This window comes from Lipophrys pholis, assembly GCF_963383615.2.
Source record: "Lipophrys pholis genome assembly, chromosome: 18".
NCBI lineage: Eukaryota > Metazoa > Chordata > Actinopteri > Blenniiformes > Blenniidae > Lipophrys > Lipophrys pholis.
Genome location: NC_137646.1, coordinates 24,416,703 through 24,443,273, shown reverse-complemented (window position 1 = coordinate 24,443,273; position 26,571 = coordinate 24,416,703). Strand labels below are relative to the sequence as shown.

General features: G+C 42.1%; 2 protein-coding genes across 3 annotated transcripts in view; one reads left to right on the top strand and one right to left on the bottom strand.

Annotated features, from left to right (window-relative positions):
* Positions 1-6,591, top strand: part of clcn3 (chloride channel 3) — a 35,044-nt gene extending 28,453 nt beyond the window's left edge. The window contains 3 exon segments of the mRNA XM_080486186.1: positions 557-773; positions 2,083-2,158; positions 6,267-6,591. Coding sequence (XP_080342312.1) covers positions 557-773; positions 2,083-2,158; positions 6,267-6,467 — 494 coding nt within the window. The 3' untranslated portion in view covers positions 6,468-6,591.
* A 12,681-nt stretch (positions 6,592-19,272) lies between these two features.
* On the bottom strand, positions 19,273-25,162 carry mfap3l (microfibril associated protein 3 like). Of its 2 annotated transcripts, none has more exons than XM_080486390.1 (3): positions 25,030-25,162; positions 21,425-21,831; positions 19,273-20,710 (listed from the first exon to the last, which is right to left on the bottom strand). In XM_080486390.1, exons 2-3 carry the CDS (start codon positions 21,741-21,743, stop codon positions 19,788-19,790), a joined length of 1,242 nt encoding a protein of 413 aa, XP_080342516.1. In that variant the 5' UTR covers positions 21,744-21,831; positions 25,030-25,162; the 3' UTR covers positions 19,273-19,787. The 2 variants fall into 2 exon arrangements, with proteins under 2 accessions (XP_080342516.1, XP_080342517.1); XM_080486391.1 differs by having other exon boundaries at positions 21,425-21,895; positions 25,030-25,156.
* Positions 25,163-26,571: the final 1,409 nt, after the last annotated feature.

Genomic DNA, 26,571 nt, shown 5'->3' with positions numbered 1-26,571 from the left:
CTGAACCTGAGTCGGCTGAAGTAATGAAACGACAGCACCGTAAACTAAACTTTGGTCGACTCCAAATATTTCCTTTTTCTTTTATTGCTTTTAATGTATGAAAATACCTTTTTCAGAAACCTATGACAATGTAAGTGTTTTTAAGAAAAATGTTTTCTTCTGGTGAAAAATGCAGTGAAATACCTCAAAAAGAACACGAATACACCCTCAGTCGAGTTTTGACGCTAAAGCTGGTTTAAGAATCTGAAGCTTTCACTGCTTCATCGCCTTCATATCAACTCAGTGCTCCTCTTACTGAAACAGTAAATTAGACACAGCAGGCACTTCTTATACTACTTTTATTTTTCTACTGTCATTTTCTACACTGGATTAGACTTTCTAAGCATCAGGACATCGAGAAGGGCTTTATCGAGTGCTAATATGTGAAGCTTATGAATCTCTCTCGCCTCAGCAGACGGTGGTCGGGTCATTCCACAGACTTTTTCTTGCTCCTGTTTTTTGTAGCACTTATACCAATAATGCCCCCCCCGTCCCCCCCCCCACACTTCCTCTCCAGAAAACGCTCGCCGCAAACAGGAGGGCATCATGTTGAACTCCAGAGTTTACTTCACCCAGCATGCCCCCACCCTGCCGGCCGACAGCCCCCGGCCCCTCAAGCTGCGCTCCATCCTGGACATGAGCCCCTTCACCGTCACCGACCACACCCCCATGGAGATCGTGGTGGACATTTTCAGAAAGCTGGGCCTGCGCCAGTGCCTGGTCACTCACAACGGGTAAGTGTGAGCCGCCGCCAAGGGGAGGCCGCCGCCAGGAGAATCGACCCACGCGTGCACACACTGCTCGGTGTTGCATGAGCTGTGAGATTCCCCCGCTGTAATCTGCATGGCCGGGCCTAATCCCGGCGCCGCGCTTCCTGTATCGTCCCCGTCTAACGAGCGATAACGGAGCCGAGGAGGGCGAGCTGCTGAAAACTAACCAGACTTCACAGGTACCGGCGGAGAGAGCTCACACCCTCTCTCAGTGCTGGAGGTTTTCTTTACACACTCACAGGAGCTGCACTCTGTTTATTTTGGGGGTGTTTGGAAAAGAGCCACCTGCTGGTGAGATAGTGGAATTACAGGCTTGAGTGTGTTTGTTCATTCACAGAGGAACTGAGCAGCAGTTTTGTATTTATTTAAATGTTTTAGTTTTATTTCATATATCTTTTGTTTTAACATTTTGTATTCGTATCTTAAATAATAAGCCAGGTAATGTATATTTTCTTCTGTTGCCAACAAATCTCATTAAAGCTTAGCACTTTGGGGATTGTTTACGTGGCGGAAAAGTGCTATATAAGTAATCCATTTACCATTTTTCCATTAGATTACTTTTTTTTTTTAGTCGTCACATACACCTACATTATAGCATTGAAACACACAAAATGTCAAAATAGGCAATCGATATAAAATACAAAAGAAAAATGCAAACAATACCAAAAACAAGTTGAGTTAGATTCTCTGTCTTTAACCCTTTAACCTATTAAAATAGTTTCTGTTTAAATAGACGAATGAGGCTTTATTGTAAGTCGTTTATATTTAGTAAACTCTGTAAAATGGAGACAAATTCCAGAAATGTTTCTCAGTGTTGAGTTGACCTCTTGAATCATTTATTCTGTAGAAGACGTGACTCAACGACACAATAACTACAAACGTCTGAGATGTATAGCTTGTCCTGATTTTCGCTTGAACAAGCGAAAAAATAAGATAGAACACACATTTCTATTAAAAATAATTAGTATCTATAAAGTTCAATCCAGAAAAAGACATTTTCTGAATCTGCACTTCAGTAGTATGATTTGTTGACACCGAGTAAAATAAAGAATTACTGGACTTATTATCGGTTAAAATAACAAGTTTGAAGTTAATTTAACTCTTATTGCATTTTGTTCCTTCTGTTGTGATTTGAGTTGTCTAACCTTCAGGTTCCACCCTGGTTTGTGTGTTTTGTGTCGCTGCTGCTGCCTGTTCTCACTGTCTCTCCTCTATTTGTGTGTTTGTTTGTTTGTTTTTGGGCAGTTTACCGAGTAACAGCTGTGTGTTTCAGGATTGTGTTGGGCATCATCACAAAGAAGAATATATTAGAGCATCTGGAGGAGCTCAAGCAGCACACGCCGCCCCCGGTGACTAGCCCCGCCCCCCCCCCCCCCACCCCCCCTTTCACACACGTGGCCTCCCCTCCTGCCTCATCTGTCTCTTAGGCTCCGCCTCTCGTGGGAGGGATGCATGAACCGTGGTGTGAGAAAGCTGTTGACAGTTCCCAGCTAAACGTTTACTCCCCCTCTTCTCTTGTCTTCCCTCTCTGTCATTGGTGGGTTGGTTTGTTGTGGATTTGCCTCTGATGGCGTCTTACCTGGGGGGTGGGGGGGGGGGGGGGGGGGGGGGGGGGTCTGACCTTCATCTCCAGTCATCGTCGGGTAGCGGGAGCTCTCCGGAGCGTCCGGGGTTCCTGTAACGTGGGACCTCAGTGGGAACTGTCACAAACATCACTGTAGAGCCGGGGTGTCAAACTACTTTCAGATTAAAGGAGCAAAAAGATCCAACAGCTCTGAATTTTAACTCCGTTCTAGTGCGAATAAGAATTTACTTTTACCACGTTCCACCCGAGTAAAAGTGAAATCTGTCAAAAATTTCATCAAGAAAACGAAAAACATTATTTATTTAATTTCATTCAAAAGTAATGATTAAAAAACTCTCGAGACTTTCCTGTTTTAACACCAGTTTAAAGAACATATATTACATTTAAATAACGACCCACTTTTGAAATCATTCAACGCAGATTTGAAGCCCCGTTTCCATGGCAACATTTTCATTAGAGAACAAACCTTTTCGGAGTGATTTGGGAGTCTTCAGCGCTCGGCACCTCTGGAAACGTTTTGAAAACGCGCCGTCTTGCTGTAGGCGGAGGAAATGCCGTTACCGTAACACCGTCGCAATATATTTCTTCTGCACGTGCTCAGAAGATGGACGGAAACAAACATCCGTCGCTTCCTGGCCTGAACAATTCGTGCACCCTTCAACATGAATGTGAAGAACTTCAGATTTTCACAAATTAATTTTCATTTTGCTGTCAAGTTAAAAGCTTCCGCTTTGTGTTTTGACGTCGCCCCCCAGTGGACGGATTAGGAATAGCAGGGGACTTATGTTTGACACCCCTGCTGTAGAGCCTCTTTCAGATCTGACCTTTGTTATTTAATTGAAATGCAACGTATACAAGCACAATTTAATTTTTTGGTGTTTTAGAGCTTTAAAATAAAACTTATTCACATCAATCAAATCCAGAATATTAAATCAGAGTCAGAAACACTAACATCAGTCAACATTACAAAATGAAGACAAAAGACTCCAAAAACAAAACAAATGTGTGCGTCACAATCAGACCGTACTCCATTTATTATGCACCGGAACGTGTTTAAAAAAATAATAATTATAATAATCGTGATGCTGGTTGTCCAAAGAGATTGTGGACAGTTTTTAAACTCTGGCCTTCAGTTCTCACGTCTGAAAGAGGCTCGGTAGAAAGTCTGCGTGCAGCTTCGGGGCTCATCTCATGAAACCTTTCATACCTGCTCAGCGGTTCGCCGCTTCACTCTCCCGCATCGTCGCCTCGTAGCTCCGCCCACCGCAGGATGTCCAGTGTCGCTTTAGAATAGAGAAATAACCCCTCAGCATGTCTGCAGTCATGTTTCCCCTTTTTCTCCTCACGACCATCGTTTGAACCCGGAAAGTTTTCTGTCTTCATTAACGGCTTCTTCTTCTTCTTCTTCTTGTTTTTTTTTTTTGTTTCTTCTTCCTGTTTGAACCCCTCCCCGGGTCTCCGCAGATTGACGACATCTGAGCGGTCGCCTTAGCGTCCACTTGGCGAGTAGCTAGCCGCCTTGGGGAAAGCAGACCACCGTGGTGTAGAGGGTGGTGTTTGATTTCTCACCTGAAGTGGGGGGGGTGGGGGGGGGGGTGGGGACGATCCTCAGCGGCTCCGTTCATTCATGTGTTTCGTCCCGTAGTGGTAGCTGCAGTGTGGTGTTGATTGGTGGCTGTAGTGTTCTCCAGTGCAGCGTGTGGTGGTGAAATGACACCTCGGTGAAGTAACTACTAACCCTCTGCTTTAACCCGACGATGTTTTCTGTCAGCCAGCGGCGCCCCCCCTCCCCCACCCTCCCCCACCCCCACCCCCATCCTCCCACACAACAAAAGACCAAACTGTTAAATTAAAAACTGAAAATTCTTTGTTGTATTTTCAGTGTCCGTTTACACGACAACGGAACTCGGAGCCACTGAGGACAGAACTTTTTGAAAACGGCTTTTGAAAATTGCGTCAATTCTTAACATCTAAATGAACCAGCTTCTTCTAACTTTATTAATTTCGATGTTACTAATTGAAGCAATAATTTTAAAAATTAACCCTTGAGGAAACAATAGTTGCGTTATATCGCTGACGCCTGCAGGCATTAAATTGACATTAGCAATTAACGCTGTTTGCTATTGCAGTACCACCTTGTACCACTAGGTGGTGTCATGTCTTAGTCGGTATTGTTATAAAATCCTGGGAACATTTTAAAAAAAACACCGTCAGCTTTCGAAAGTAGAAGAGTGTAAAACATTTTTAGTTCTTAATTTGGTCCAACTGTTCCCAGGTATTTTCTGTTCTCGGTGTAGTAAATAGTACTTCTGTTCCATGGCGGCCTCCAGAAGTTTTCAGTGTTTCTGCCGTTTGCCGTGTAAATGGACATCGTTTTCTGAAATGAAAAACATTGAATTTTCACTTTGTGTGAACGGGGTCTTACTTCCAGTAATTTAAGTATTTGTCATTTTTCAGCCGTTAATATTGGATGAAGGAAAAGTTTCTTCAAAGTTTTTAGGAAAAACGGCTTTTTGAGTTTTTATGTCACTCGCTTCGAATTCTACTCATGAAATCAGCTTGGTTTTTTAAATATATATATATATATATATATATATTTAAAAAACCAAGCTGAAAGAGGACAGGACCCTGCTGGTTTTACTGAGAACATCACGTTCACCTTCCTCTCCTGATGAACTCTGATCAGCACCCGGACCCTCAGACCTCAGAACCAGGACCTGCCCGTCGGGGGTCTCTGCAGGGTTTTGGGGGTTTACCGGGGTCTGTTCCAGTGTTTCATGCCTCCTGTAGCTCCCCCCCCCCCCCAGGTCGTTTCAGCTCCTGGGTTCAGATCTTCACCTCGGCTCATCTCCAGTGTCTTTATTGAATCCAAACTGGTCTTTGGACCCTGATCTGCCCTCAGTGAGCTTTAACTGCTCCACAGAGCTGCTTCTCCCCCGCCATCAGCGCTCTGTGGTCTTTTTTTTAAAATCTTTACTGCTTATAGTCATTAATCAGTGGAGATAATCGGATCTGACTGAATATTTTAGCAACATGTTGGTTATTTAACTGTAGGCGAGGCTGGAGGACGGAGACGTTGGCTTATCACGGGAGTCAGAAAACACATTTCTGTCTAAAAAGTACATTGATCAGATGCTGAGATCTGCAGGAGTACTTTATAGAAGATGGAAGGAAATAACTTTACTGTAGTTTTGTGAAATGTTTACGTCAGCCTGTCGGATCAGGAAGAGAAGTTTGAAATAGATTCTCTTTATGACTTTAAAATCTAATCTGTGACAACTAATTCGATCCATGTTCATTATTAAAAAAGAGTGACTACAGCGGCTCATCGTCGCCCCCTAGTGATGAAACACGATTCAGACATATTGTTTCGATGGATAAAGAAACGACTGTTCGCTTCAGATTTGATGCCGTTGATCTTTGAGTTTAAAAAAAGAGGAGGAATTGTTTCTTCCAGACTCCGACTCCTCTGAAGCGCCTCGTCTTCTCCTGCTCCCTCCAGAAGGTTTCTAACGTTTCTCCTCGTCCTGTAGGATGCAGCTCCTCCTGTTTCTCTCCAGAGCAAAAAAAAAACAGCTTAGCAGCAAACGAAACGACGCCCCGCTCTGAAACGAGTGGGCCGGGGGTCGTTTCTCACCTGCTTTTACTCTTCCAGTTACTCCTCCTCTTCCTCCTCCTGCTGCTGACTCTTTCCTCCTCAGGGGTTTGTGTTTTTGTTGGCTGCACGTTGATTTAAAAAACAAAAAAAAAATTATTTAACATGAATCAAATCGAAAACCTCCTTGCCAACAAAAACACTCCGGTGTCCTTCGTACTTCACTCCAACGCCTCCTTGAATCTCTAAATGTCTCGTCCTCTGTCTCCCCCTGCAGGCGGCTTCTTGGCGTTATCACAAAAAAAGATATCCTTCGTCACATGGCTCAAATGGCAAACCAAGATCCAGAGTCCATCATGTTCAACTGATTCGCTCCTTCCAGGACGGCTGGGTGGGAGGGGGAGGAGGCGACAGCGAGGAGGAGGAGGAGGAGGAAGAGGAGGAGGAGGTGTGCCTCCTCAACAGCTCCCATCTCTGACATTTGGACCTTGTTTTCTTTAAATTTGAGTTTTGCAGCTTTGTAGAGCCCGAACGTCCCCGAGCGAGTGGCAACGTGCTCCCTCAGAGACTGGACCAGCCACCAGAGGGCGCCACAACGGACTGTCATCATTATTATTATTATTATTATTATTATTATTGTTGTTGTCAGTCCGGCTGCTGGCGACACGACGAGCTCATGGCTTGAAGGCGCACACACACACACCCATGAGGAATGCACTTTTTACACACATACAGACACTTAAGTCACACAAAAACACACACTTTTGCACTCGCAGACACCTCTGACATGCATGCTGTCTCCACACACACACACACACACACACACACACACAAAACCCCGTTTGCACGCTTCGTGTGCCCCTCCCTCCCCGTCCTGTCGCTGCTCGTGCCGGCAGTGGACGATGAGGCCTGGCTGGGGTCAAAGGTCAGAATGAACCGCTGATGAGGGACGCGATGAGGGACCTCGAACCCTCCAGGTTCTCCTTTTAATGATTTTAAAAATTGCAAGCGCTCACTCTCTCCCCGATACACTTTTACCTGTCCGTCCTCCACAAACGTTCATTGTTTACTTGTGAGATTGAGTGAGTACGTGTGTGTGTGGGTGTGTGTCTCATGAGCACCACAACATTCCAGCCCGGTTACCATGGTAACCGAGAGGACGCAAAGCCCCATCGCCCCCCCCCCCCCCAAAAAAACATGGCGGCCTCTGGTGATTGCAGCTGCTTCGCCCCGGGCCCGGCTTTGACCTCTGTGTGTGCACGTGTGTGTCTCTGTTCTTGTTTTTCTGTCGTCGTTGGGTCCGTAACCTAAACTTTGACTCTCACTCTGAGAACCTTTTTTTTTTTTTAAATGGTTCCCAAAACAGAGAAGATAGAAAAATACAAAACAGCCTCCTGATAGGTTTTAATTTTCTATATTTCTTTTTTTTTTTTTTTTTTTGTCAAGACAATTGGTCTCCAGACAGTCGAATTACAGGAATTCGTGTGTCCCACACTGCCCCCCGGAGGTCTGTATTTGTATTGCAGTGCATAAAGTTATACCACAAGTTCCAGTTGAGTGAGAAAACGCAAAGGAATATAAAAGGTGGAGCTTATATTTAAAGCACGAAATGTTCCCTTTTAGAAGGTAAAAAGAACCAGCTTTGTGTGTGTGTGTGTGGGGGGGGGGGGGCATTCATTCATTTGTAAGACGGGTCGAGTGTGAGGAAGAAAGAAGCGTGCTTCTTCTCAAACTCTGTTTGTTCGTTGTCTCTTTGATCCTTTGATCTCTGGTCATATCCGAGCCACGTCGAGGACAAAAATATGAGGAATTTGATTCTGATTTCAGCAGATCAGTGTTAAATGTTGAGAATTTGACTGTATTCTCAAAGTTCTTGATTTTATTTGGGGGGGGGGGAGAATATTCGTGTTTATATTTAAGTATTCCAATGTAATTTATCATAGATGAAACTCTTTATTGTGTCTGTGTTTCAACTCTGTGTTGCATCTATCTTTAAACTGTATTTCCAAAGTGCTCTTGAAGTTGCATTCTAAACGTTCAAACTTCATTTTCTATTATTTCTTTAATTTATTGGAGATTTGATCGGTTGATTTTGGACCTTTTCCTCTGTTTTTTTTCTAAACATATTAACCTTAACTTTCATTTCTAAATTATATTTTTGCCTTTTTCCTCTCAAACTTTCATATTCTTGCAATTTTGTCTCTCATCTGCTGCTTCGGCTGTATTTTGTCGTTTAAACAGTCTTGAAATCAGAATTTAAATTTATCTATTTTGACTTTAATCACTTTAATACCTTATTTGCGACGTCTCATTCTCAACCGTTTCCATCTTTATTCTCAAATTGTAATTTCTGTATAAAATTGTTTTTAAATTTCATCACTGTTTTTATTATTTTTATTGTTAAAACACAGACTAATCTTTTCTCCCTGGTGTGGCTCTGATACTGACGAGTTAATACGACCCAAAATACTGAACTGGAATTCTTGTTTTAAGTCGTCAGCTGCTCGGTTTGGTTTCTTGTTTCTCTCTCACTGTTCTCCGGTGCGACCTAGTTAAAAACACAAGGACTCAGTTTTACACCGACACACACACACACACACACACACACACACACACACACGCACGCCCGCTTCCAGAAGCTAAGGATTTTCACTTTTTTTTCTTTTTTTTTTTTTTTTTTTTAAATGGCACTTTACAACATGCTTCACGGCCACAAAGAAGTTTTCCTGAGAAGTAAATTTATACTGTTCTTTTTCGATAAATGAAGTTAGACTGCTTCTTGTCGGGTCCCTCACTCAGACGCGTGAAACGTCAGCGCTACCGTCACCGTCTGTCAAGTTTTGCAGTTTTAACCCTGGAGAAATTCACACGTTTCGAGCGAAAACGCATCACGTTTTTTTTTTTGTTTCAGAACGTTTTGAAGACAGTGTCCGTTTACACAGAAAAAAGGCAAAAACGCAATGATGTAGTTGGCATGCCAGGCCACAAGGTGGTGCTGTTGGTTGGAACGGACACCCAAAGCACTACAGAAGTTTTCCCTTTTCACTTGAAATTGTTGAAACCCTTGAAAGGTCGACGCCGCCACATTTCCTCCTCGGATTCACGCAGATTTAACGCGAAAACCTTGAAACGCTTGTGAAACCAAGTTGGCTTGATTAAAAGATTGTTTTGTCCTCTGGTGTCTTCTTGAATAAACTTAGTGTCAAAAACTCTTCTCTCACACGCTGTCATGAGCCTCATTCAAGTTTTGTATCTGGATCCAAACATCGACGTAGCACCTTACCTGTGGAGTGTGTGTGTGTGCGTGTGTGTGTGTGCGTGTGTGTGTGTGTGTGTGAGTCGTCCCTTGTTAACCAGTGGTGTTGCCTAACATTGTATTTCATACTGATCTGGATTTTAATTTATGTCGATAGAGTTGTGCATTATTATTATTCTGGAGAAGAGTTTTATGTATAATTTCATTGTACATTTAAAACAGAATATGAAAAGATTAAATTTTGTTTCAAATTAAAAGGATTCAAGTTGCACAGGTGGCTCTTTGTGTTTAATTTATTCAGCCATCAGGTTCATTTCTGATCGATGTGGTTACATTTCTTGATTTTTATTCTGTTAAGCTCGACGTCGTACTATTTATGGGTACATATTCCCCAAAAGAGCTGTAATTCTTAGATATCAGGTCGTTTTCACCATTTTGAGGTCTTACCTCTATTTTTAATTAAAATCTATCATTTTCACCAATTTGCGGTCTTACCTCCATTTTTTTTTCATAAATACAGTTTTCATAATTTTCACTTCCATTTTTAGTCAAAATCCACAATTTTCACCATTTTGAGGTCTTACTATAGCCTTACTTCCATTTTTTTTTCTTAAATCCAGTTTTCATCATTTTCACCATTTTGAGGCCTTACTATAGCCTTACCTCCACTTTAATCAAAATCCATCATTTTTACCATTTTCGCCATTTTGAGGCCTGACTATAGCCTTACTACCATTTTTAGTCAAAATCCAAAATTTTTACAATTTTCACCATTTTGAGGCCTTACTATAGCCTTACCTCCATTTTTTTTCTTAAATCCAGTTTTCATCATTTTTACCATTTTGAGGCCTTACTATAGCCTTACCTCCATTTTTTTCTTAAATACAGTTTTCATCATTTTCACCATTTTGAGGTCTTACTATAGCCTTACTTCCATTTCTAATCAAAATCCACAATTTTTAAAATTTTCACCATTTTGAGGCCTTACTCTAGCCTTACTTTCATTTCTTTTCTTAAATCCAGTTTTCATCATTGTCACCACTTTGAGGCCTTACTATAGCCTTACCTCCATTTTTAATCAAAATCCATCATTATTACCATTTTCACCATTTTGAGGTCTTACTATAGCCTTACTTCCATTGTTAGTCAAAATCCATCATTATTACCATTTTCGCCATTTGAGGTCTTACAATAGCCTTACCTCCATTTTTTTCTTAAATCCAGTTTTCATCATTTTCACCATTTTGAGGCCTTACTATAGCCTTACCTCTGTTGGAGCCAAAATCCTTTGTTCACTCACCCTCATGAGGAAGGGGGGGGGGGGCGAGGAGGGGGGTGAGCCACGTTTCTTTGAGAACAAAGAAACCATGTGCTCAACCCTGGAAAATTCGCCATTGATCACATGACCCCCCCCCGGGTCCCCCCTCCTCTAGCTGCGGCACTGCAGCTCGACGGCAGGGGGACCCAAAATCCCGTCATCACCGGGTCACCGGCCCGGTGACGCGCAAGCCAACCCCGCGTGGATTGGCTGAACCACGGCCAACGCCGCGGGGAGCCCGGAAGACATCATAACGGTATAAATTCAGGCCCGGGAAGAGATCCAGCCTCTTCCAAAACGAAATCGCGTCAACCCAGACGCACCTTTTCGTAAGGAGACAAAGCGCCTCGTGTTAACGCACCTGGACCGGGCCTGAATTTTCTTCACCTCGCTGGACGAGCTCAAGAAAAGCGGGAATTCCCTTTATTTTTGGTTTCCCCTTCTTTTTTTTCTTCCTTTTTTTGTTTGCATCCTCCGGACCCCGAGCGCGCGCTGCAACCGCACGCTCGTCTGCAGACCGACCTGAGCATCGCTTCTTCACTCCCCCCCTCATCGCAAGAAGCTGCTGATCGCCCCTCGGATCACACTACGGGTTTCCCCTCCGTAGTCCACGTCAGGTCTCTATTTTCTGGGACGCCAGAGAACCGCCCGCGGCCACAAATCGACGGATTTCACCTGGCCACGGAAGCACGTTTCCCCCTCGTCCAACCAAGTAAGGCTTAGAGTCTGGGCAGGAATTAGAATAACGTGATATTATTATTGCTGTGTGTTTATTGTTGGTACTTGTAACTTTGGGACGCCGATCCCTGTTTCTGAGTACTTTTGTGTCTACGCGTGGACGGCCATCCACGCGAATCATCGCACGCACGCGCGAGCCTCCTCATCCTCAGCTCACGCTTCTGCTCCCAGAGTCCATATCTGCCTGAACAGCCGTTTTTGGACTCTGTACGTGTAAGCTGAGGCGGTCGCGTCAGTGTACACAGTCAGACACCCCCTCCTCTCTCCTCTCTCTCTCTCCTCTTCTCCTCTGTTTCCCTGTTCACTAACCAGCGCACGGTACGGCCGCCGCTGCCTCCAAGCGCCTCCTTTCAGTGCGTCCCTGGGACCGTGTGTAGTTCACTGCGGCTCGGATTTCTCGGCCACAAGGAATCCGGCGCGCTCCCGACGGCTACGGCCCGTGCGGAGCTCAGTGACGTCACGCTATCCCAGGCAGAGCACGCCGAGCGCCTCTGGTGACCGGGTGGGTAATCACATCGATTTCCTCGCCGGGTCGCCGAGCCGTTTGGCGCCCTCTGGTAGTCGCGTGGGTAATTGCAACCGCTCGTACCGCCATCTGGTGGTTGCATTAAGTCATCACAACTGCCCCGCGCGCCGACGCGCACCTAGTGGCCAGATCGGGTGATTACACCGGACCGCCGACGTCTACCTCCCTCTGGTGGACGTTCGTGGTCATTACCCTCTCACCAAGTCACGCCCCTTTCGCTCCACAAACCCGCACACACACACACACACATCGCTCCCCACACTCGAACACACACACACCCACTCACACACATCGCTCCCCCACACTCGAACACACACACACACACACACACACACTCACACACACACACACACACTTTATTAGCTGGCTTTGTTTTGTATTGTGTTGTTTTATGAGATCTTGCTTGATGTTTATTGATTAGATGTGATTCATAGATTGATGATTTAGGAATAGACGTTTGTTAATAAACACTTAATAGTTGAATTGAACGATTCTTGGTGGTTTTTGTGTGCTTTTCAGCGACAACTGCTGGTTGTAACAGTCAGTGCTCGGATTTACAGCCTTCCTTTCCTGCTTCAGTTAAATTGCGATTATCATTTCAATCAGAAATAATAATTTAAACATTTTAATTGAACTTTCTTTTTTAAGACTGATGTTTCGTTTAAGACCCTAACTTCAGCTGGTGCCCCGACTTTGATTAAGTAACGGTAATATTCAATTGATTAATAGTTTGAATGGTTTAAATCAATTTCAATGATTTTAACGCTTTGGGTAATTTAACACACCTAGGAGGCGTTGGCGAATGAATGCAGGTTTTCCACGGGAATAACCCGCATTGCTTTTAAATAATTTTAAGTGTTTCATCGCATTTTCTGTGGTTAATTACCCGCACTATTATTGATTGATCTGTTACCCAGTTAACCTAATCACAACTTGAATTGTCTCTAAGCTATTGTTCATTTATTTTTGTTGCAGATAGATAATTTGTATGCTTTATTAATTAATAAATTAGTCAATTTATTCAATTAATACTCAAGAGTGCTTTTAATCATTTTTAAGTGGTTTTCGTGCATCTCAGCATCCAATTATCCAGTATTATTAATTCATAAAGCGCAAGTTTATCCAATTAATAATCCTAACTGCATTTAATTCAATTTCAATGGTTTAGCTCATTCAAATAACTCATTGTATTTAATTAGTAAACCCCGACTTTACTTAATTAATTCCAACTCCTCCTTGATTACTCCCGATTGTTATTAGATAAATAACCAAACTTGTTTGATTAACAATCCATTCTAAATTATTTGCAGATCACCTTCGGTGGTCCACTCCACCGAAGTAATTCAGCCTCCCCTCAGTTATTGACTTACAAATCGCAGGTTTGTTTCATTGATAACTTGAATCATAGGTTGCTCTCCGTAATTTAATCATCACTCGTAATCAAGTACCGTTGTTCATTGATAGGTCAATAGCCATTTGTGACGCCTTCGCAGCTTGAGCTTTTCCCCGGTTACTCCAGCGAGTCGCCTCCTGTGGGTCCACAGGCGCTTCGGTAGGTCACGCCACTGACCCGCAGTTGTCAACAAAGGAGTGACCCGTCACGCCTGTTGACCGGTCGTGCCACTGGTGGACCGCCTTCGCGATTGGACCCCGTGGAGGTTCCTCCCGTCAGGCGACCCTTTTTAGCTCAAAGCTGTTGGCCGATAACTGACTATTTACTCCAATCAACCTTTATAGCTTTGCATAACTTACACTTGGTACATTACCTTAGTAATCTATTACTCCAGTAATCCATTACTTTGGTGGCCTACCGCTAGTGATCAGTAATTGTCAACCCGTAAATAACAATTTACTTCTGTTTGGCGATTCGTTTATATGTAAATTACCTCTGACAGGGTAGAACCTTCCGGTAGCCTACCACTAGGGTAATTTGCATATTCTGATCACACGCTGACCCCAACACCTCCATTTTTTTTCTTAAATCCAGTTTTCATCATTTTCACCATTTTGAGGCCTTACTATAGCCTTACCTCCACTTTAATCAAAATCCATCATTTTTACCATTTTCGCCATTTTGAGGCCTTACTATAGCCTTACCTCCACTTTAATCAAAATCCATCATTTTTACCATTTTCGCCATTTTGAGGCCTGACTATAGCCTTACTACCATTTTTAGTCAAAATCCAAAATTTTTACAATTTTCACCATTTTGAGGCCTTACTATAGCCTTACCTCCATTTTTTTTCTTAAATCCAGTTTTCATCATTTTCACCATTTTGAGGCCTTACTATAGCCTTACTTTCATTTCTTTTCTTAAATCCAGTTTTCATCATTATCACCACTTTGAGGCCTTACTATAGCCTTACCTCCATTTTTAATCAAAATCCATCATTTTTACCATTTTCACCATTTGAGGTCTTACTATAGCCTTACCTCCATTTTTTTCTTAAATCCAGTTTTCATCATTTTCACCATTTTGAGGTCTTACTATAGCCTTACCTCCATTTTTTTTCTTAAATCCAGTTTTCATCATTATCACCACTTTGAGGCCTTACTATAGCCTTACCTCCATTTTTAATCAAAATCCATCATTATTACCATTTTCGCCATTTGAGGTCTTACTATAGCCTTACTTCCATTGTTAGTCAAAATCCATCATTATTACCATTTTTGCCATTTGAGGTCTTACAATAGCCTTACCTCCATTTTTTTCTTAAATCCAGTTTTCATCATTTTCACCATTTTGAGGCCTTACTATAGCCTTACCTCCATTTTTTTCTTAAATCCAGTTTTCATCATTTTCACCATTTTGAGGCCTTACTATAGCCTTACCTCCACTTTAATCAAAATCCATCATTATTACCATTTTCGCCATTTGAGGTCTTACAATAGCCTTACCTCCATTTTTTTCTTAAATCCAGTTTTCATCATTTTCACCATTTTGAGGTCTTACTATAGCCTTACTTCCATTTTTTTCTTAAATCCAGTTTTCATCATTTTCACCATTTTGAGGCCTTACTATAGTCTTACCTCCACTTTAATCTAAATCCATCATTTTTACCATTTTCGCCATTTTGAGGCCTTACTATAGCCTTACCTCCATTTTTTTTCTTCAATCCAGTTTTCATGATTTTCACCATTTTGAGGTCTTACTATAGCCTTACCTCCATTTTTTTCTTAAATCCAGTTTTCATCATTTTTCACCATTTTGAGGTCTTACTATAGCCTTACTTCCATTTTTTTTACTTCCATTGTTAGTCAAAATCCATAATTTTACCATTTTCGCCATTTGAGGTCTTACTATAGCCTTACTTCCATTTTTTTTACTTCCATTGTTAGTCAAAATCCATAATTTTACGATTTTGGCATTTGAGGCCTTACTATAGCCTTACCTCCACTTTAATCAAAATCCATCATTTTTACCATTTTCGCCATTTTGAGGCCTGACTATAGCCTTACTACCATTTTTAGTCAAAATCCAAAATTTTTACAATTTTCACCATTTTGAGGCCTTACTATAGCCTTACCTCCATTTTTTTTCTTCAATCCAGTTTTCATCATTTTTACCATTTTGAGGCCTTACTATAGCCTTACCTCCATTTTTTTTCTTAAATCCAGTTTTCATCATTTTTACCATTTTGAGGCCTTACTATAGCCTTACCTCCATTTTTTTCTTAAATACAGTTTTCATCATTTTCACCATTTTGAGGTCTTACTATAGCCTTACTTCCATTTGTAATCAAAATCCACAATTTTTAAAATTTTCACCATTTTGAGGCCTTACTCTAGCCTTACTTTCATTTCTTTTCTTAAATCCAGTTTTCATCATTGTCACCACTTTGAGGCCTTACTATAGCCTTACCTCCATTTTTAATCAAAATCCATCATTATTACCATTTTCACCATTTTGAGGTCTTACTATAGCCTTACCTCCATTTTTTTTCTTAAATCCAGTTTTCATCATTATCACCACTTTGAGGCCTTACTATAGCCTTACCTCCATTTTTAATCAAAATCCATCATTATTACCATTTTCACCATTTTGAGGTCTTACTATAGCCTTACTTCCATTGTTAGTCAAAATCCATCATTATTACCATTTTCGCCATTTGAGGTCTTACAATAGCCTTACCTCCATTTTTTTCTTAAATCCAGTTTTCATCATTTTCACCATTTTGAGGCCTTACTATAGCCTTACCTCCATTTTTTTTCTTAAATCCAGTTTTCATCATTTTCACCATTTTGAGGCCTTACTATAGCCTTACCTCCACTTTAATCAAAATCCATCATTATTACCATTTTCGCCATTTGAGGTCTTACAATAGCCTTACCTCCATTTTTTTCTTAAATCCAGTTTTCATCATTTTCACCATTTTGAGGTCTTACTATAGCCTTACTTCCATTTTTTTCTTAAATCCAGTTTTCATCATTTTCACCATTTTGAGGTCTTACTATAGCCTTACTTCCATTTTTTTCTTAAATCCAGTTTTCATCATTTTCACCATTTTGAGGTCTTACTATAGCCTTACTTCCATTTTTTTTACTTCCATTGTTAGTCAAAATCCATAATTTTACCATTTTCGCCATTTGAGGTCTTACTATAGCCTTACCTCCATTTTTTTTCTTAAATCCAGTTTTCATCATTTTCACCATTTTGAGGCCTTACTATAGCCTTACCTCCACTTTAATCAAAATCCATCATTTTTACCATTTTCGCCATTTTGAGGCCTGACTATAGCCTTACTACCATTTTTAGTCAAAATCCAAAATTTTTACAATTTTCACCATTTTGAGGCCTTACTATAGCCTTACCTCCATTTTTTTTCTTCAATCCAGTTTTCATCATTTTTACCATTTTGAGGCCTTACTATAGCCTTACCTCCATTTTTTTCTTAAATACAGTTTTCATCATTTTCACCATTTTGAGGTCTTACTATAGCCTTACCTCCATTTTTTTCTTAAATACAGTTTTCATCATTTTCACCATTTTGAGGTCTTACTATAGCCTTACTTCCATTTCTAATCAAAATCCACAATTTTTAAAATTTTCACCATTTTGAGGCCTTACTCTAGCCTTACTTTCATTTCTTTTCTTAAATCCAGTTTTCATCATTATCACCACTTTGAGGCCTTACTATAGCCTTACCTCCATTTTTAATCAAAATCCATCATTATTACCATTTGAGGTCTTACTATAGCCTTACCTCCATTTTTTTTCTTAAATCCAGTTTTCATCATTTTCACCATTTTGAGGCCTTACTATAGCCTTACTTCCATTTTTAGTCAAAATCCACAATTTTCACCATTTTGAGGCCTTACTATAGCCTTACCTCCATTTTTTTTCTTAAATCCAGTTTTCATCATTTTCACCATTTTGAGGCCTTACTATAGCCTTACCTCCATTTTTTTTCTTAAATCCAGTTTTCATCATTTTCACCATTTTGAGGCCTTACTATAGCCTTACCTCCACTTTAATCAAAATCCATCATTTTTACCATTTTCGCCATTTTGAGGCCTGACTATAGCCTTACTACCATTTTTAGTCAAAATCCAAAATTTTTACAATTTTCACCATTTTGAGGCCTTACTATAGCCTTACCTCCATTTTTTTTCTTCAATCCAGTTTTCATCATTTTTACCATTTTGAGGCCTTACTATAGCCTTACCTCCATTTTTTTCTTAAATACAGTTTTCATCATTTTCACCATTTTGAGGTCTTACTATAGCCTTACCTCCATTTTTTTCTTAAATACAGTTTTCATCATTTTCACCATTTTGAGGTCTTACTATAGCCTTACTTCCATTTCTAATCAAAATCCACAATTTTTAAAATTTTCACCATTTTGAGGCCTTACTCTAGCCTTACTTTCATTTCTTTTCTTAAATCCAGTTTTCATCATTATCACCACTTTGAGGCCTTACTATAGCCTTACCTCCATTTTTAATCAAAATCCATCATTATTACCATTTGAGGTCTTACTATAGCCTTACCTCCATTTTTTTTCTTAAATCCAGTTTTCATCATTTTCACCATTTTGAGGCCTTACTATAGCCTTACTTCCATTTTTAGTCAAAATCCACAATTTTCACCATTTTGAGGCCTTACTATAGCCTTACCTCCATTTTTTTTCTTAAATCCAGTTTTCATCATTTTCACCATTTTGAGGCCTTACTATAGCCTTACCTCCATTTTTAATCAAAATCCATAATTTTTACCATTTTGATGAAAAATGGATTAAGAACTCAAAATGGTGAAAATTGTACAAATTGTAATTGTAAAATTGTAGCCTTACCTCCATTGTTTCATAAAAATCCATCGTTTTAATACTTTCCACCAGTTTGTCTTACTAAATAACTTTACTTTCTATTTTTAACTGAAATCCCTCCTTTTAACAATTTGAAGTGACATAAAAATGTAGCATCCTATAAAACAATCCACTCGTCGTCTCCTAATCCAGCAGATTATGTCGAAGAAAAGTTGGTCCACGGAGGAGGAATGACGAGCTCCGGTACTTCAGCCACTTTGTGAATCTATGTTTTGTCTCGTATTGATCCTCACTTCCTGCTGCATCTCGGTTGGTTTTCGTCTTCCAACCTGAAAAGTTAAAAACTACAAAATACTGCAAAAAATAAGCCAGACTTTTTTTTTTTTTTTGAAGCGCAGCGCTTCCATTTTATTCCACTACAAAAGAAAAGAGGCATCTGAAGAGCACCAGGAGAAGCAGAACAGCGTCCAGTCCGTCTCCACCACAGACCGGACCGACAGCCAAGCGGAGGAAGAAGAGACGACACCGGTTCTTTCTTTCTTTCTTTTTTTTTTAGTCCCAGAAAAAGATGTCGGACGTCTGAGCCGTCACGTACGCATGCAGCAGGAATGTGACGGCGCTGAAGAAGCCTCTGGGAGTCCGATTAGAAAGCTTTAAGAAAAGAAAACTAACAAACAAACAAACAAACAAACACAGCAAGACAGAGGAAAAGACGATGCTCTTTTCTACTCGGGGGGGGGGGGGGGGGGACCACGCCACCAGGGGTCATAATAATAGAACGGTAATACTCTGCACACTTTTAAGAAATGCTGAAGGCCGTACAATCATGAAACTCTGAGCCTTCTTACTGATTCATTTATTCTTTTTCCCAGCATGCATCGGTGTGTGAGCAGGGCGGCGGCAGGACGAGCGGCGGCAGGACGAGCGGCGGCAGGACGAGCGTCTCCAAACGCGAAGCGCGGCTCGAGGCAGATTATCGCCGCACGCAAACAAACGACGCCAAAAACATGTTTCTGGAGAGAGACGAACCCAGCTTCTCTTAAAAAGATCAAGCAGTCCCACGTTCGTCCTGTGAAAGGGTGGGGGGGGGGGGGGGGGCAGTAGTGAGTCACTGTAGTGTTCATTTTATCAACTGTTGGCGCCACCGTGTGGCGCGGAGTGGGATTACAAGCTGGGATAATTGCTGATGTCGGTGGATAAATGTGTAAATGTTTTTTTTTTTTTTTTTTTAAAGCAGGTGGGTTTCACCGTGTGACAAGATGATGACACGCCCCCCCCCCCACCCCCCCCCAGACCCCCAAACCCTTTTGATTTAGTATTAATTAAAATCAAATATATTAGAATCACACTGAGAAAAGCCCCCACACTCCCTCCAGCACCACTTCAAGGTATTTTTTTGAACAATCAAACTACAACGGATACATACTGCACCTTTAAATCAAAAGTCTCTCTACAATTCTTTTGCGTGTTACGTGAATATTATGGATTCTTCCTCCCGCGTACATTCAAGCATGAAGGTCCAGGGTGAGAAGAAAAGCGTCCGACCGGCCGACACACGGAGTTCAGTCCCCAGAGAAACTAAGAGGTGATTGTTTTGCTCGAGAAGGTGAAATTAGAAATGTGTGCGGACTTTGTTTTTTGACCTTGAGTGAGAATGCATAGCAGGATCAGGAGTCGCTCCGTCCTTTGTTCCGTCACACGTGGCTCTCGTAAAACACCTGCGCGGTCTTGTCTCCCGTCGGCTCGGCCGCCGCAGGCTCGCAGCCCGCCGCCACCTCCACCTCCACCGTCACCTCGGGCTCCTCGGGGAGGGGCGGAGCCGGCGGCGGCGGCGGCGGAGGCGAAGAGGGAGCGGCCTCCGGCTGCGGCGGAGCTTCGAGGCAGTAGTCGGCGGCGGGGAGCGGCGGGTGGATGGACACCTGGATGGCGATGTGCTGCGGCTGCTCGTGGACGGAGGAGTTGTCGGAGTCGGCGGCGGGCGACTCGCTGCGCTCCCTCTCTCGCCCCCGCTCCCTCTCTCGCTCCCTCTCCTGCAGGATGGTGAAGACGTCTCTCCCCCCGATGGACGCCACCCGGCCCACCGCCTCCGGGGCGCTCCTGACGAAGGTGTGCCTCATCTCCTCCACCCCCACCACCTCCAGGATCTCCTCCATGAAGGTGCGGCAGTTCATGATGAGCGGCGGCAGCGGGATGCTGCGCGCCAGCTCCTCGATGTACCGCGCGAACTCCATGGTCTTGAACTGCGTGACCTTGGCGAGCTCCAGCGTCTTGGCCGAGGTGATGATGGGGATCCGCTTGGCGATCTCGAAGGCCTTCTGCAGCTTCTCGGCGCCCTCGGTGCGGAAGAACTCGTTGATGGCCTTCTCCGTCTTCTTCAGGTGGCTGCTCATCATGCAGAGGCGCGTGACGTTGAGCGCCATGATGATGGTGAAGGTCACCAGGCACACCACCATGTAGTACACGCCCATGTCGCCGTTGGTGAAGACCACGCGCAGCGTCACCGTGCAGTTGGCGCTGCCGTGGGCGTTGCTGGCCATGCAGGTGTACTTCCCGCGGTCGGCGAACTCGATGCTGGTGATGTTGAGGACGCCGCCGTCCAGCAGCCACCATTTCCCACCTGCAGGCGAACGCAGCGGCGTGAGAACAGAGGATTAGGGTTTCACACAGGAAGTAAACAAAACAAGTTTTTCAGAAAAGTTTTGCGTTTCCGCGGCAACGCATTGCAAACTATTTGCAAGCAACTATTTGAAAACGCTCTGTTGCCATGGAAATCGAGGGGAAACCACACATTGTAACCAGTAGTTCTGCACATGCTCAGTAGAGACAATCAAAACAGTTTCCTCCGTGATGTCATGACTCCCAGTCCATGTTCTCCTGGGACTTGGTACTTTTATTTTGAAAAAGTACAGTTTTCTCCTATTGTTAATGTTTATGCTCTGTTCATGTGTGTGTGGTTCCAAAACACACAACAGCACACACTAGTGGCAGGACATGAAAACTACATCCTTTAAAAATGTTTCTTCTGTTTCTGGTTAAACATCTTTTTTATTTATTTATTTTTTTAAATGTGTGTTCCCGTGAAACTTTTCTGAATGAAAATGCCAAAACGATGCGTTTTCACTTTGGCCGTTGTCGTAGAAACGAGGCCTCAGCGAGTCTCCCGCTAAATAAAAACTCCGGCTCCACAAATCCACCGGAGGAAACGAGGAGGCCGTGCCGAAGGGAGGAAAAACTCAGCGAGCGGTCGGTCTTTATTCTTTCATGAAGCGACACGAACCCGACACGCCCCGGCTGCTGAATAAATCATAGCCGGGGGCTCGGCGTGACTCACCGCCGGTCTCCATGTCCAGACGGGCTCCGTGGGAGTTGAACCACTGGACGCTGGGGAACGGCTCTCCGGTGACGTTGCAATCAATCAGCGCGCAACTCCCCTCCCGGGCAATTATCTGGCTCACTGTGGTGAACGCCGCTGGGACGACGCCGCCGTCTGTGGCGTTGGCGTCCTCCGTGCCGTTTCCATCCGGCGACGAGGCCCCGGCGGTGCGGGAGGCGACGAGGGACGCCAGGACCAGGGCGAAGGCGTATCCGGCGGCCCGGCGCATTTTCTCCAGCGGTGGAAGCGTCGCCCGAGGGGGACGGGGCTCCGTCATTCCTCCTGGGGCGCCATTCCTGCGCGCCGGCTATCTCTCGGTGGTGGAAGGCAGTGTGGTATTCAGCGGCGTGCCGGGAAGCCGCCCGCTGGAACAAAGAAGCCACCGTCTCATGTCAATCAGGGACGAAACAAACGAGTCGCGCTCAGCAGCTGAAACGAACCGATAAGGAAACTGCTGATGGGTTTTAAAATGAAGGCGTGACGCCGCCGCCATTCCCAGAGACGCTCCATCGCCGTCTGCTTTATTGTTACGACACGGACTAATTAAAGCTTCAATAACACTTCAAAATAAAAGTCTTTTAAAACCTCAGTGAAGCAGTTACACTCCGAGCAGCACATCCTGGTCCAAAGACAATAAATGAGTTTTGTTGATGGTTTGATTCTTTCACTTTTAAAGAAAAACGATAGTAAGGCCCCGTTTCCATGACAACGTGTCTGTTTCAGGAGTTTCCGTGTTGAAAACGACGCACAAAGCGCTATAAACAATTGAAATTTTACGTCTCTCGTTCTACAAAACTTTTGTGTTTACGCGTCAGAAGTTTTCCAAATTAATTCGTTGGCGTTCCAGACTACGAAGTGGCGATGTTTTCGTAACGAAACCGGACACGCAGAGAACAACGCGATATAGACGTTGCCCAGTAGCGGCGTTTTAGAAAAGTTGCATTTTGAAAAACAAAAAATCGTGTTTTCAGTGGCTCAGACGACCGTTGTCGTGGAAACGGACACCTAACAACACCACGAAGGTTTTCTGTTTTCACTTGAAATTGCGGTCATGTACACTGGGCCTCGGTCTCGGTGAGCCAAACACATGAAATATTTGTTCTTCTGCAATACATTAGTACTACTTCATATTTTTACTTTTGCAGGTGTTGCTCTTTAATTCATAACTCCCCTCATACTGTAGCGTCCTATTAGGAAGCCCGATCTCACATTGGGGGTAAAAGTTGGACACAGAGAAAATCCCAGCTTACAAGTCGTAATACAAGGTCATAATATATTCAAACACGTATAATTCAAATCGTACTCGTCTTAAACCTCGTCGGGGTGAAACTCTCAAGACGCACAAGCAATTTAATTGCGGGTTTATCTCATCACCTGCTCGTGTGGTTTCCGATTTGACCCACTGCATCTATTCCTCTGTGCAAACACGCTGAAGTCCAACTTCCCTATGTGGACAATAAAGAGCGTCTTATCTTATCTTGTGTAAACCAAATACTTTTGACTGATTAGATAACTGAAGTATTAATGCTGCAATACAACTAAGAGAACGGGTGGTTTAAAATAAAAATAGATTAAAAAATGTCCACGAACTTGTGAGCACAATAATTCAAATAATAGTAATACATATGTTTCACAGTGGATTGGCAATTTGTACTCCAGTACTTAATTACAGATTTAAAAAGTATTTTTATCAGGAAATATTTAGTAGTTACTGTTTACGTCAATGTGGTTGGATTTACTTCAATTTACTTCTATAAAATATCTACAATTTAAGCACATTTCTAACATGCAGTATATATAAATTATTGGAAAAACATGGAGATATATATATATATATATATATATATATAAATATATATGTAAAATGCTGGAATGCACAGGTTTTATTTACATTTTTAAAATGAACATTACATGATGTACTATGTGTGAGTAAAAGTAATGCATTTATAATTTGCTACTTATACTTTTCTAGAATAAAACCTGATATTAGCAGTTTTAACAGAAACCCTCAAATTATTGGGAAAGTGGTGTAAAATAAATACACAAAACTACACAGAGTTAGGACAACTGTAAAGCTGTAAAAGTAGTAATTTGATCATCAATAAAGTACTTTTAACCTCTTTTACTGGCATTTTTTTTTTTAAAGTCATCAGGAAATACTGGAGTAAAAGTACTAACATTGGATACTTTTATAATAACTTTATTTTTTAGAGGGACAATCTCTCTTATAAGAACTACATGAGAGTAAACAGATTTGAATTTTCTCAAACTTGTTTGGTTCAAACATGCAAATCTAAAGGTTTGAATTTCAAATCAGCGTCAAACCGAAGAGTAAAAGTCGCTTTGGAAAGACGTCCAGTCCGCGGTTGTGTCTTAAGACCCCCGCTCACATGATTTTAAGTCGGGTTGAAAAACTTTCAGTGAGTTTTTTTTTTGGGGGGGGGGTGTTCGTTTCCATGACAACGGTGCTCAGAGCCAATGAAAACCATTCCCTCGCCATTGTTATTGTTTATAACGCACTATTCTCTAGCGCATCGTGCGGTGTCATTACAGAACAGCACCCGCTAGTGGCCCAACATGAAAACTACAACGTTTTCAGTGTCGCTGATGTCTCTGTGGAAACTTTCAAAACGCAAAACTTTTATGAAACCTTGCGTTTCCACTCGAAAACGCGGTCGAAGGATATACCTGAGAAGATAATTTACACGTGAACAATTGCAGTAATGAGAGTATTTGTGATTCGTAACTTGGACCTTTAGTTGTTACACGATAAAAACCAACAGAGGTTGTCTGTTTTATTAGACAACGTGTTTAAATTCTTGTTTTGGACTGAAAGATTTTAACATTTAAAGCTTCTTAGAGTCACATCGGTCTCATATAAAGCAGGAATGCAGTCATTATTACACCAAACACATATTAATAGCTAAATATAAGAGTATGGAGCTTCCATCAGTGTGCACTGGGTTGATTTGTGAGGTTTCGTGGGTAAAAACGAGCAGTATTTCCTTCCTTTCTCCCCCCGCAGCAGCCTCCCCGGAGCGGATGAAAACAAAAGCCCCACTCCGTCCACATATAACGGAGCGGAGCGCGGGAGCCGTCTATCACCCGCTCCGTGTCGCTATCCCGGGGGATGTCTCGTTAAAACCGACTCATGTCGGCCAGTTGGTTGGAAAGTCGACGTTTACACACGCCGAAGTCACGACCTAGAACGTATTTGTTAAGATTTTAACCAGATGTCTTTAAGTTTAAGCGTAACGGAAATAACCGGAGAAGGCCGGCGGGAGGCGGCTATGTGCTGGATTATTGGAGCTTAGGGGGTTGCTTCGAGGAATTTAAGAGCAAAGACGGTAAAAGGTTTAAAAAACACAAATTCCCTTAATAGATTACATACGTGTGTGATGTTAAAAAAAAAAGATAAATACTGGGAATGTTTAACAGAGAGGTGAGGGATTTCCACCCAGAAATGCTGCAACGTCGACGGCAACAGACCGACAAGACACGAACACGGAGAAAGGCTTTTAAAAAAAACTAAAAAAATAATAAAGAAAATGTTTGATACTCACATCATGGTCCGTCTCCTCTCCAAAAGCTACGGGGAAACACACCAGTCGGGGCGGATTGTGTTGAAGCTATTCCCCACCCGGTACCTCCATCATCCGACTGCCACCGCCTCTGCGCTCTGCTCGGGCTGCAGGGAACGAGCCTCCCCCCCCCCCTCTCCCCGCCCCCCCGGGCTGCACCGGCCCCGGACCGAGCGGCTCCGATTACAACCAAAATAAAAAGGTCGATTTAAAATGCTCCTAAAAGAGGCTTTTTTTTCTGCATGTTTCTCTCTAATAACACTGTTTAAAGATGCATACTTCCACTTTCTGGTCATGTGAGATGCAGAGAGGGTGTAGTCAAGTGAAATCAACATTATTTGCATAAAATATCAACATATTTATCAGATGATAAAGTATATAAATTATATACGAAATCATAAAGCACAGCTTTTCTATGTTAAAAGAATAGAGGTATTAAGTGTTTATTTAATAATAAGTGTTTAGATATATTTTTAGCAACAATAAACAGAGAGCAATAGAATGAGGAAACATAAATATTTTTTTCTATGAACAAAATTGAAATTAAAAAAAGTCATTAAAAAAACATGACGCAGTCTAAAAAAAATATATACATCAAAATTAAACCGTTATATTTAAATGAAGTAAAATTCAAATAAAAAAAATAAAAAAATAATTTTAAGAAATAAGATAATCTGTTTAAATCAGAACAAAATTATTTAAAAATAATAAACAGAATTATTTTTCATGCAAACAAAATGAAAATAGGCAAAATTATAACAGTAATTAAAAATAAAAGAAATATTACAGTGCAACATAAAATAAAATTTCTTTGCTGAAAGGTACTTTTTAAGAAATTTGTTTAAAAAAATATAAATATTTTTGACTATTTTGGCTCTCCGGGTCTTATGTTTAACACCCCAGGTCTAAATCGAGAAGGTGCTGTTAAAAAAAAAGTTGATTTAATCAGGAATCTATAGGATTATTATGGAGTAATATAGAGTATTATAGATTATTATTATCTTCCTCACACGCTTATCATATGTTCTCATCGTCTCAGGACACAAACGACAGTAAATTCTTCTCGGATTCTGATTAAATGTTACGTTCGTCTCCTCAAACTGCAAGATAAGAGTCTCTGAAAGATTGTTTCACCAAAACAATGACAGTTACGCTTCATCGACGTGTGCAGCAGACTCAATGTGGAGACATTTTGAAAGTTACATGAAGTAAACACGCAGGTTTCAGACCTCCGGCATGAACTCGGCCTCCCACCCACAACCTCAAAGTCCAAATCTGTAAAAGTAAGTTTGCCTCCCTTACGTCACCTACGTTTGCTCATGTGTGCTTGTTGGGTCTTCCTACATTATCAAACTGTAAAATGCAGTTATGTAGCACCCGGCGCGGTACTAATTAAACTGAATCGAGCCCATGTGAGCAGAACCTCGCTGACACAAAGCTCAAAGTCAAAACTACTTTTTTAAATAATTCACAAACGTGAAGTGTAGTAAACATCCCGCCAGGAATATGAAGCGGCTCTAAATA